Source organism: Eurypyga helias, unplaced genomic scaffold (assembly GCF_000690775.1).
Source record: "Eurypyga helias isolate BGI_N326 unplaced genomic scaffold, ASM69077v1 scaffold8091, whole genome shotgun sequence".
NCBI lineage: Eukaryota > Metazoa > Chordata > Aves > Eurypygiformes > Eurypygidae > Eurypyga > Eurypyga helias.
Genome location: NW_010228882.1, coordinates 28,343 through 40,165, shown reverse-complemented (window position 1 = coordinate 40,165; position 11,823 = coordinate 28,343). Strand labels below are relative to the sequence as shown.

The following is an 11,823-nucleotide window of genomic DNA, read 5'->3' as shown; positions in this document are numbered from 1 at the left end:
AGCAGGAATAACCTGGTTCAAACAGGTTTTGGATAAAGCCTTTAGAATTGGGGCCAGTGCCAGCATGGCCAGCAGGGTGGTTAGTCACTGCCCTGTGGGCAACACAAGCTGAAGGGTTTAATTACTGTTAGTTAAGATACACAGCAGGTTGTAACGTAATTCACCGAGAGACATCGTATTGAAACAAATGGGGGATTGTCCTAAGTTTGTGACAATGACAGCACTGCCGTTTCTTTTTCTGTGCTGAGGAGAGCAGGGTAGTTACGGTAACTGGCAAGCTCTGCCCCAGGTGTTGTTTTTTAAGAGGTGCAAAGCCTCGGACCATGCTCTAAGACCAAGATGAAACAGGCATTTGGCACCTCCAGCTATTGAGCATTTAGCTCCCTTCCCGACTCCCTGAGCTTTTCTGACATGTTGTAGTGAAATGCTGCTGTTTTCACAAATACTGAAAATTTAATTCAGCTCCTCGTGGAAGTCAGGAGGAACAGGAGCCTGTGCTGTTCACTGATGGATTTGCACTAAATGTGAAGAAATTAAGAAGTGGGAAAAAAAAAAGGCAAAAGGCAAAAAACCACCAACACCAAACCAAAAAAACACAAGTCAGGTTGCCTCATGTGGCAGTGGTTGGTGTCTGTGGATCTAGACCTTCTGTAACTGCTGGTCCAGAGCCGGGAAGTGGGTACGCACGCCAGCCTCCCGTGAGCAAGTCGCTCTCCCTGCCCTGGAAAGCCAGTGGGACCTGGGCAGGAGAGGGGTTGCCCTGTGCTGAGCCAGGGCCCCCTTGTCTTTCCGGAGGGAGCATCAGACCCAATGCTTAACATGAAGGACAGATGGGGATATAGAAATGAACTCATCTTTTGAAATACACTCCTTTAACTCGCATTTTGAGTATCTTAAGAGAAAACCAATTATTCAGTAAGTTGCTTTGTGATAATGCCGCTGAGTTCAGGACTAAGGGTACCACTGCCTGGGCCTTACTGGAGCTGGTCCCAGTGTATTTAGCACAGCAGTTTGTGATGCCTTAGCTGTGTGCCCCAACCTGTGCCAGTGGCACCTCATGGGAGGAACAGTATCCTTCCAGGATAAAAGTGACCTCCAGCTAGATTCCAGCAACCAGGATTACTGCTAGAAATATATAGCAATTTATAAAGTTGAAAAATATGACTATACTTTGTAACTAAAAATTAGAGATAGGCAGCCATCAAACTAAAGACACTTGAGCACTCGTGTATGTGCACTTTGTTATGGGTACAGCAGTTTAATTGAAAGAACGAGGAATATAGCTACTGCTGATGGAAGGGTTAAGCTAAAATCTATGATCTTCACCCCAGCTTCCAGTTTGCATTCGTTAATATGCTTGTACCTCTGTTTCATTGGAATCAACATCTGAATTTAAAAATTACTGTTCAATGTGAAAAATGCACCCAAATGATGCTTTTTTTAAAAGAAAGTTCATTCAATAGACGACCATCAGGGTTTGATACCAACATACCATAAATTTCTGGTCACATCTGTTTCTATTCTGTGCTTGCGTTTTCATCTAATGCAGCCCCTGTAGATCAGATGAGGAGAGGGGAAGCAAAGTCCTTCCTTCACTGTTTTAATCATGCGAGTCTCAACTCTTGCACAGGGCTAACTTAGTGGGGTCTCTGTTGCTGTCCTGAGTTAGGCAGGTGTTTCAAAAGAAATGAAGATCGATTGTGATCTGTGCCTAGATCACACGAGTGTGCTTTGGAAGCTTTACGTAAAGTCATCCGATACTCCTGTGTTTGAGAGGGAGATTTTAAAAAAGGTGAAGAGCTGTTATGGATAGTCTTCCCAGACACTGAGCATGGGGAAGATCAGTTTGAAAGGGAAACAGCTCTGCCTGAGGAAGGATTAACTGTAAGAACAATTTCCCTGCCGTCAAGGCTTCCTCTGGCAAGGTAACTACTCTGGGCATTTCCTAAGCATATTGCTTAAACCTTATTATCGGGCAGCTCAGCGTGCTTTTTGGGGCAGGACTGTACTTGTATAACCTCGTCCCTGGGTACAGATTGCCCAACCCCCTTTCTTCCCAGAGCTCTGTATCAGGACTGGTCTCTCGGGCAGGAATACATATTGTAGCTGCTACCGAAAGAGGTGAGGATCCCCTCAAGGCTGACTTTAATTACCAAACAATTATGAGGGATGGCACGGGAAAGGTGTGAGAAGACTTGGTAGTCTGTCACTCAAGCCCATCAGAAGCCAAGACCCAGACAACTTCCACCATACACTTGTGTATCAGTAGGGCAGAGCAATACCTGTGCTCAGTAGCAGGTTCAAATAGTCCTGACGTGTACGTGGCCGTGTTTCTTCCCGCAGACATCGATGAATGTGAAACCAGAGAGAGCTGCCAGCATGAGTGCAGAAACACCCTGGGAAGCTACCAGTGTACTTGTCCATCCGGTTATCGCCTCGCGCCCAACGGCAAAACCTGTCAAGGTACAGAGACCCCCTGAGTGCTCAGAAATACATGGGTAAACAGGACACAAATCATACTCACTGCATGTATAAGCAACCTCTTTGAATTGGCAGTGGGAGACTCAGCACTCAAAATCACAAGTTTCAGAAGTTTCTATATTTCACATTTTACTGTTTTATAAAACACCAGCAGGTTAGACAACTGCAACTTCTTATTCTCTGAAGTTTCCGCGTATGACCTTACGTTACACATTTAAATCCAGGCAATTAGCAGTTTTAGGGTCAAACCCCACACAATTCTTATTTTACTGTTTTATAAAACACCAGCAGGTTAGACAACTGCAACTTCTTATTCTCTGAAGTTTCCGCGTGTGACCTTACGTTACACATTTAAATCCAGGCAATTAGACAGCAGTTTTAGGGTCAAACCCCATACAATTCTTAACCTACCTTTGTCAACAAAAGGTACTGTTAGATTTTCCGGACTACAGAGAAAAAAACCCACCAAACACTTAAATTAGCCTCTGTTGGCAATAGATCGCGGCTGTTAGGGCAGCTTATACAACACGCTGTGCTGCCCAGTAATGAAGTGCCCCCAGTAAATAATGCACACTGGTGTAACTGGTGGCTCCACTGTCCCAAGAAGCGAGGCAGGATTATGAAAGATTTCATGGATCAGCCTTTACCCAGATAGTTTTTAACCCTGGAATTCTTCTACTAGCAATTGATCATTTGCATGTTTTTCACATTCAGATGTTGATGAGTGCCTCGAACAGAACATCAATTGTGGATCAAATCAGATGTGTTTCAACATGAGAGGAAGCTACCAGTGCATAGACACACCTTGTCCACCAAATTATCAGCGAGAGCCTCTTTCTGGGTAAGTTTACTTTCGGCCCTTTTGACACACCCCAAGCTCAGATCCTTAACCTGCATTCATTAAAGAAGAAACTTTAAGTTTGATTGACACCAGTAACCCTCATACTAGCAAAACTGGGTGAAGTACTGACCTTGGAGATGACCGTCGGTTTCTCCAGCAGCAGTATTCCTTGCGTCCCCTGCAGCACAACCAGAAAGCAGCGGGGGCAGGCGTGCTGGCTGGTGCTCAGCGTCCATGCAGCACTTCGCTCCTAGTTCAAAATGAAACAGCACCTGAACGTTCCTTTACTACACGAGCCCAGGGTGGGCAGCATGCTGGGATTCTTTCTGCCGATCTGCGTCATTCGTTTGTCACTTACGGGGCAGCCCGTGCATCTAAGTTTTCTGGCTTAACTTCTCTGAAAGCATAACTTGCTGCTGGTTTCAAAGCATTTAATGTATTATTTTAGTCATGAAAATAACATTACAGTTCATGGTAAGTTTTTTCATTTTTAAGTTACTCTATTTTCCTGTTCTGGAAAAAGCATATTAATGTCTTAATCATTTAATAGGAAATAGCTTGTTTTGTAGTCAGAAACCATTCTTTGTGGTCAGAGTTGACATGGGTAGTGGTTTTTGGCCTCTGTTAGAACTGACAAGCAGAGCTAGCAAAGATCTATTTTGACTTTTGATTCATATCAGTAAAATTCACTCTGCTAACCTTCATTCCCAGTTCTTTAGGTTAACGATCTAACCTAGGCACCTCAAACTGGAGCTGCCCTGTACTTTTTAATCTGACCTTTCCAACCCTGTTTAAGAGCAAGGCCACCAAAACATACGCCATTCACCTCAACGACAAATGCTGTGTCCCACACCATGATCTTGCCTCTTGGCTCTTTCTGAAATGATCCTGTTGAGGGAAAATGGGACGTTAAACTGGGCTGCAACAGGAATGGTGGCTAAAGGAACAATGGCTAAAGAGTTCATGAGCATATTATCTTTATAGAGACGTTTCAGTGTGCCAAAGAGTGAATGGGAAGAATCTCTCCTTTAAGACCTACTGCAGTACTCGGAATATTGTGCCTTCCCCCTGCGCTAAACTGCTCTGTTTATTCTTAGGTTCTGTCTCAAAAACTGCCCAACCAATGACCTGGAGTGTGATCTGAGTACCTACGCCTTGGAATACAAACTCCTTTCCCTCCCCTTCGGCATAGCGGCTGGGCAGGATTTGATCCGGCTGGTTGCCTATACTCACGATCAGGTCATGCACCCGAGGACAACTTTCTCAATGGCAGACGAGGACCCAGCAGTCCCCTTTGCCCTGCGAGATGAGAACTTGAAAGGAGTTGTGTTCACCACCCGGCCGCTGCGGGAGCCGAAGACGTACCGCATGGGAGTCAGAGCTTTATCCTACAGCGTCGATGGGAGCATTGAGTATCGGACAACTTTCATTGTGTACATAGCAGTGTCAGCCTATCCGTACTAAACACCCAAACTACCTGACAGTAATCACAGTATTTTAGCCACGTTCGTAAATGCTGGTCGGTGTCACCACTTCCAGACTGACTGCTGCCTGCCAAACAGCTGTGAGCCATCTAACTTGAAAGTGGTGCTCTGCTCTTTTCTTCTTCCCTCCTTCCCTGAGGCTGCCTATCCAGACCCATTATTCCCATTCAAGAGGAAAATCCATGATTCTGGGGACCTGTTACCACTTGCTTTATTTATTACACTGGAGTAGTCGTTTTCCACACTCTGTTCTGAAAGCCAGCAGAAAAATCAAAGTATGGGCTGAAGTATGTGGTCAAAGCAGTAAGCAAGGAGCAGCCTCTGTTGAAAGCAACTAAGAAAAGCCTAATCAGAAGGAAGAAAACCACAGTAATTCCACGCGGTCTACATATTTTAAAGGTTGCTAAGTGTTTTACGATTTTATATCTATTAGATTTTCTTTTTCCTTATCAAATACCTGATAGAATTAGGGCTGTAATATACTGTGTCGTGTGCTCAAAAAACCAAATGCCGCCGTACCGAATGGTTGCAAATGCTAAAACAAATGATATTGAAGTTTGTTTTCAGCTAGAGAATCTACAGTAGAATCTGGAACTGGTGCGATTGATTTCTGTGCAAGTTTAGAGATATCACTATTTTTTGGCAGAAAAACCAACATGGCTACTTCTACTTTATACAGCAGGTATTTTATAACTTCTGTTTTTTACTCTGACACTCTGGTATAGCCATTCATTTAGCTCAAAACCGTATCTGTTTCAGTACTCCCAACTCAGCCAGTTAAAATGTTTTGGGTTTTCTTGCAAATGAAACATGTTTTTCCAAAGATGATGTAAGTTTGGTTCAATAATGTCAATACACTGTACACAAGTAATTTTGCCAAGATGTATTCTATTTTTATGGAAGTGTATATATGTTTTTTCCTATGTGTATTTTCTACGCAGTATCTCAAGAGTGTTTTACAGTTAAGTTTGCATAAAAGAACAATGTCAATACATTGAAAATAATCAAAATAAAGGTTCCTGTTGCCTTTGAGACTGCTGTGAGTTTTATCATTGAAAAAAAATCCCACTTGTGAAGCACTTGCCCTTCGTGCCAGCAGAGATCACAGCACGCCCAGCTGCACACATGCGGCCAAGTCTCCTGTTTCCTGTGTTACTGGCTTCCCTGCATCCTTCAGGTTTCTTTTAAAAAGTCGCGGAAACCAGTGCACTTACCGTAAGACCTCTTAGTAAGCCGTAATACTTACAGGTGCTTACCTCAATTTCTTCTAAGGATGAGAATCGCACTGAAAATTATGTCCTTGAGGGACTCGAACTCCGCTGTGAAACAGGAAGAAAAAGAAAATTTCTATTAATTACGGTAAGCTTTGTGAGAAGAAAAAAAGCCCAACCAGTAACAGAGTTCAAATGCTCTAAGGCAGATCTATTACCGCTTTTAGCTTTGGGAACTTACTTTGCAGACGGACAGTGCTCGCGCATTCCCAGCCACAGCTCCGTTTCCGCTCTCTGTGCTCTCACCCTGCCTGCTCAGGTGCCCAGCTGCACCGCTTGCCCCTGCTGAGATGATGCCACAGGACTGAGGGACGAGCGAGGGCTGGGTTATTTGGGAGCTTTATGGTTCTGTCACTGACTGGAGGAAGGGAAGTTACGGATGAAGGCGAGTTCCTGCCAAGCCCTTCTCTTCCTTGTTCTGTATTACAAATTACCAGTTTCTTTTGCTCTAAGAAAATAATTGCCAGTGTTAAGTTAAATCTCAGAGGAAATACATCTACCTCCACAAGCGATCTGACCCTATTCCTCGCAGGTTGAAAAGTCTGTTGTTTCTCACGTAATAAATTTCCTGTCCTAGAGAGGTCAGAGGCAGCTTAGTATGTGGGTACATGGCCACATAAAATTGTGCGGTTTTAATTGTTAAATTTTTAATCTATTTTTAAATTCAAATTTTAAATTGTATAATACAACAAATTTCTACTGTATTTATTACTTAGGTAAGGTTAGGAAAAACATGGATGCAATTTAATTATTTTCCATAAATAAATTAATAATACCACACAGGGTTTTGGTGTCTCAGGGTTCTGCTCTCAACAGCTGTTTACAACTTGGGATAACCAGGGCTGGTCCAGGAGGCAATCCAGGCTTTTCTAGTGGAACTCCGTTATGTCTGCTTCAGTGCTGAAAGGGAACTGCTGGCTCTTTGCTGGCCTTAATCAATGTGATAAATTCTAATTAAAGAATGAATCAAAGAATATTGGAAATCAATGACTTCTATGTTAAAAGGCTGTTCATCCTTCAGCTTGAGGAATAGACACAGCGCCGTACCCTTCCCTTTATGGCCAGAGCTACAGAGCCACAGGCTCACAATGGACAAAGACCTGAGCATGAAACCACAGGGGAAGCAGGGCCAGGGATTTGTAGGGAGCGATGAAAGGCGCCATGCAAAGAATCAGGAACCCTGTTAAATAGTTGAACTATAGACATGATCTCTTTTCCACAAAGAAAGAGTTAAATTCCCTGTGTAAATATGTCAATTACAGAGCAAACACTCTTCCTCACCTGCTAAGTGTGGTATATGAGAATCTTAATTCTACCGACCTACACCCTACAACATCACCCTACAACACCACAACAAATAAAAGGTGGTTTTTTTTTAAAAAAAAAAGGTGCCAGTGAGAGCAATTGTCTTGGGGTAGTTCAGAAATGTGCTGAATAAAGAGTTCACTGTTTATTATAATTATTATTAATGCTTCACTGCTACCTGGTGCCCGTGCTACCACCCGTCTGTACAAGCCTCATGATTCCTGAGGAGGTAGCGCAGCATGTCCTCCCAACCCTACTCCTGAAACACTGCCCCATCACACCGGCTCCGTCCTCCCTTCCCAGGCCATACCTAGGCAAAACCATGACATTTCATTACCTACACAACCACGATTAAACACACCCTGTGAAAGGCGGGGATGTGTTCTGTACATTCCAGAGGCTGAGTTGGACATGCTGGCAGTTTAAGCATGGCTATCCAGTGGCACGCAGCTGGGCACACAGCCTCCCTGAGGTTCACCTTCAGCTGAAGGCACATGAGAGACTGGCTACCTGCGTGCTGCAGCACTGCTCCAGAGCACCCAGCCCACTCTGTATTCCAGGAAAATACTCTGGTACTGCTGAGCCTTTGCCAAGGCACTACCGGACCCACCTTTCCTTCCAGAAGTGATCCTTGCTTATTAAAGGCTGAAGGAAAATGCACACTAAGATGCACTAAGGTATCCCCATCACAGCTCCGTAAAGGTCCAGCTTGCCGATCCCTTGAGACAGAAACTCCACTGGGATTTTGTTCTCCTTTATGCACTGGCTGACTTGAACAGCTACTGAGTGGGTACAGCAGTGAATCAAGGCAGAACACACAGCCCTGCGGGTTAAAGGGAAGGCAAGTTGTCAGGCGAGAACGACCCTCAGAACAGGCAGGAGTAGCTGTGCTCACAGGGAAGCGTCCACTTGCCAAGCAGGATGCAGACTACTGACGCTAAACAAAGCGGGGGGCTCGTGAGTAAAGCAGTTGTCACCACTATCCCATCGGCGTGGCAGTCACACGCAGGAGACTGCTCTTGGGGTGCAAGTGGGAGTTCGGGTGCCCTTTGACTTCAGAGGAATTTCTAGTTCTGGCATCTCAAATCTAAGGCTGCTGCCAATAAAAACTTGGCACGTTACGACCTTTGAAACCCACGGATTACGAGGCTGAAATCCAAGCGCCCGCCCCCCAGTTGCACACAGGCGGAGAAGAGGACATGCAGCACGGTGTGAGGAGGCATCGCCAACACCCCCCCGGTTGTGGTTCATCACCCAGGCCAAGCGAGGCACGGGGAAGCCGCCCAGTACATTTCCATTTAAACTACTCCCTGCGAGGTGCTGTGACATACAAACCTACAGATGGGTGCAGGCTGCTGGGCAGGTCTGGTGTGTTGTTTCCGCGGGAAGCCCGCGGGCAGATGACAGCGCCTCCTGGGCTTCAACCTCCACTTCAGGTGCGACTTCGATAGAGTCCACAAGGTCAGCAAGCTGGTATCATCTGCAAAGATCCAACACTGTATTGAGAGTCAAACACTGAAGCCGGGAAAGTTAGAACATCGTCTACACCAACGTTCATTGGTGCTGAAAAGCCTGAACAGTCAGGGACTTGCTCAGCACAGCCCTATTTCTTGCTGGGGAATCAGAGACAGTTTCGACTCCTGCCCATACAGCAGCGCTCGCTTTGTCTGGGCCCGTTGCTGCACATGAGCTACAACACACCCTTAGCAACTTGCTTTGTTCTTTCTTTCCCTGGACAAACCTTCTGAGGCACAGGGTAGCTCTGGGCGTGCGCTGGAACAGAAAGGAACCACGAGAGAGTGCCAGCCGACGGCCAGAGCTGAACGGGGCTGTTACCTATCACCCACCCAGCAGCGCCGCATGAATAAGCCGAACACCCACGCACAGCGCATCCAGCTGTGCCCTGCGAATAACGTTAGGTGTAATCCCTAACTGGCAAACAGATTTTTTATGAACACATTTGCACGTCTGGACACACTTAACTCCGATCACTTTTCAGATCACCGAGTTCAGCTCTTCGGCATCTTCAGCGTAGAAGTGGTGCCGGGCAGCATGCGCAGCCGATTCTTCTGGTTTGACAAATCTAGTATTAGAAAGGGAGACAAAGGACACCTGCTTACAGATAAAGGCATATGGGTAAAAAAGGAGTGTTCTCTAATGTTTTATAGATGCACAGATTCAAATGATAATTTACGAGTAGCCAAACGATGGGAGCATCAGAAAGACGAGCAAGCCAAGAAGTTGTTCAGATTACACAGCAAAGGTTCAGAAGTGCTCTTAAATAACTCTGTGTGATTGCTGCGAGGAAAAGAAAATCTGGTAGAAAGATAACCTCAGTTAATTCTTCACTGTATGTGAGGATTAGAAAACGGTCCATTTTGGGACTGAGGAAAAGTTGAGAAAATTTCTTAGATGCAGTGTATGTAAGAAAAAAAAAAAAGGTATAGCAAATACATCACTTGCATTAGAAAGCTCTTTCCTAAAATGGGAAGAGCTAGCACACGACAGTAAGGACTCTGCACATTTCTTGTTGTTCTTGACAACTTAACAACGCGGCTTGAAATTTAGTGAGAGGCAACTGACTTTCCTATTCATAACTTGCCATCCCATCTGAAGTTACAGACTGGTGTACCTACAGGTCAGAATAAGACATCTTGAGTAGAATCTCTCTCAACCATGATTTAAAAAAACCCCTGCACATCCTGCCTATGAAATCACACAGTAAATCTGATGTGCAGAGTTCACCGGGAATTCAGAGGGGTTCAGGTGGCTATGGACCAAGATGAGCACCCCTCCAAACCTTTTATCAGCTTACAGAAAGGCAGGACAAACCGTAGCCCAGCCTTTCTTCTGCTCGATCACAAGTGTCTCAAGGAAGCCTCCTGGAGAATGCCTGAGAGGTATCAAGAAATCGGGACTGTACAAATACGATCTAGCCCAGAGCTTAAGCAAGGCCAAGCTCTCTTGCTCCAGAAAACTGTAGCACAGCCACTGCCAAATATTTAAATGAAGTTGTATGTAAAAGTTTCAAAAAAAGAACATAACTGGTTTTGGGTCCACAACTTCGGAGACAAAAAACAGCCAGGGTCCCTGAAGAAAAGAATCCTTCAAGTGGCCCTAGTTATTACTGTCCCTAGTAAATACAGAGGTGCGTAAGAGACAGCTGGGTTCCAAGCAACAAAAGTTCCTCTCTCTAGCAGCCTTCACAACCATCACAGGGTTTTAGCCAGGATGCCTCTAGAATCTGATGCTGTAGATCTCAAGAGTGAGGATGGAAATGTTGGCAGAATAATGAATTCCCAAATGCCAAAAAACAGAAGCGCCCTGGCTCTTCAGTGAAAGCAGACAAACAGGACTTCTCCATGTCCAAAGAGGAAAATGCAGAGGGCTCTGATAGGATGTGACCAAAATTGAGGCAGCAAATACCATGAGAAAATAACATTAAAAACATGTGCTGAAGGGACTAGAGGAGCCTTAATGGTAAACTGGGGAGGGTAAGGCATTCTTGTATCAGAACGGCACTGTTTCTGCACACACGTCCTGGCACTTCACCACCTGTGGACACAAATGCTAGAGAGCTTACGAGTAGGAGCTAGGCTGAAAAGATGTTCAAATCTGCGATAAAACTATCACCTCTTCAATTTCTCTTCTGCTTAAAGGAACTGGACTTCGAATATAAGCCTTGTAAATAACTCTGACTGCATCAAATTTATTCATCCTCCCTCCTCCTCATCCGCTAACAGAATTAGCTCACAAATCTTCACCGTACAGGTCAGATGGCTGTTCTCCGCACTGGCCTTGTTTGAAAGAAAATATCTGTGTGTGCTTACTGGTTCCTCTGCAATGCTGTCAGTGATGTGCAGACCGATAGAGAACCTCAAACTGGGTGTAGCCCTGCAAAACCTTTGCCAAAATATTACTGCTAACGTTTTGCGGCTTGTGTTTTGAAAAGATTTTGGCAGCCTCAACGATGTTGTCCTTTAGTAGATGAGGCTGTAGCACAGAGGTGGTTTGTGTTCACCAACTGAGACACACGAGGTAATACCATGGCAGTTTTACCGTGTGTGGTAGCTTTACTGTAGAAGAAGAACTATCAGTGATTACCAGAGTCACATCAAACAAAAGCCAGTCACAACCTTCCTAAAAACCCCTGACTGCCTGCAAATTGGACATCTTATCTAACCAAAATAACTCTTAATGATATAAACAGTTCTCGGCAGATGCTAAAACCAACAGCAAAGGTTAAGTTTTACTTAGAGCAGATGTAAGATGGATTTTCCTCACAGAGATTTGAAAGCCATAAGCAGGACAAGAAGGATACAGCGCAGAATGAACTACCACAACATGAAAACCAGCATCTGCAGAGCAGCTAGTAAAAACAGTCTGCGTCTTGCAGAGAACTAGCTTTTTTGAGAAGTAGTTATTTGAGCAGTCAGGTTCA

General features: G+C 44.8%; 1 protein-coding gene across 1 annotated transcript in view; it reads left to right on the top strand.

Annotated features, from left to right (window-relative positions):
- The window catches only part of LOC104516001 (hemicentin-1-like), a 24,710-nt gene extending 19,924 nt beyond the window's left edge, over positions 1 to 4,786 (top strand). The window contains exons 18-20 of the mRNA XM_010160186.1: positions 2,344 to 2,463; positions 3,196 to 3,322; positions 4,420 to 4,786. Coding sequence (XP_010158488.1) covers positions 2,344 to 2,463; positions 3,196 to 3,322; positions 4,420 to 4,786 — 614 coding nt within the window. The remainder of the gene's footprint in view (positions 1 to 2,343; positions 2,464 to 3,195; positions 3,323 to 4,419) is intronic.
- The last annotated feature ends 7,037 nt before the right edge of the window (positions 4,787 to 11,823 follow it).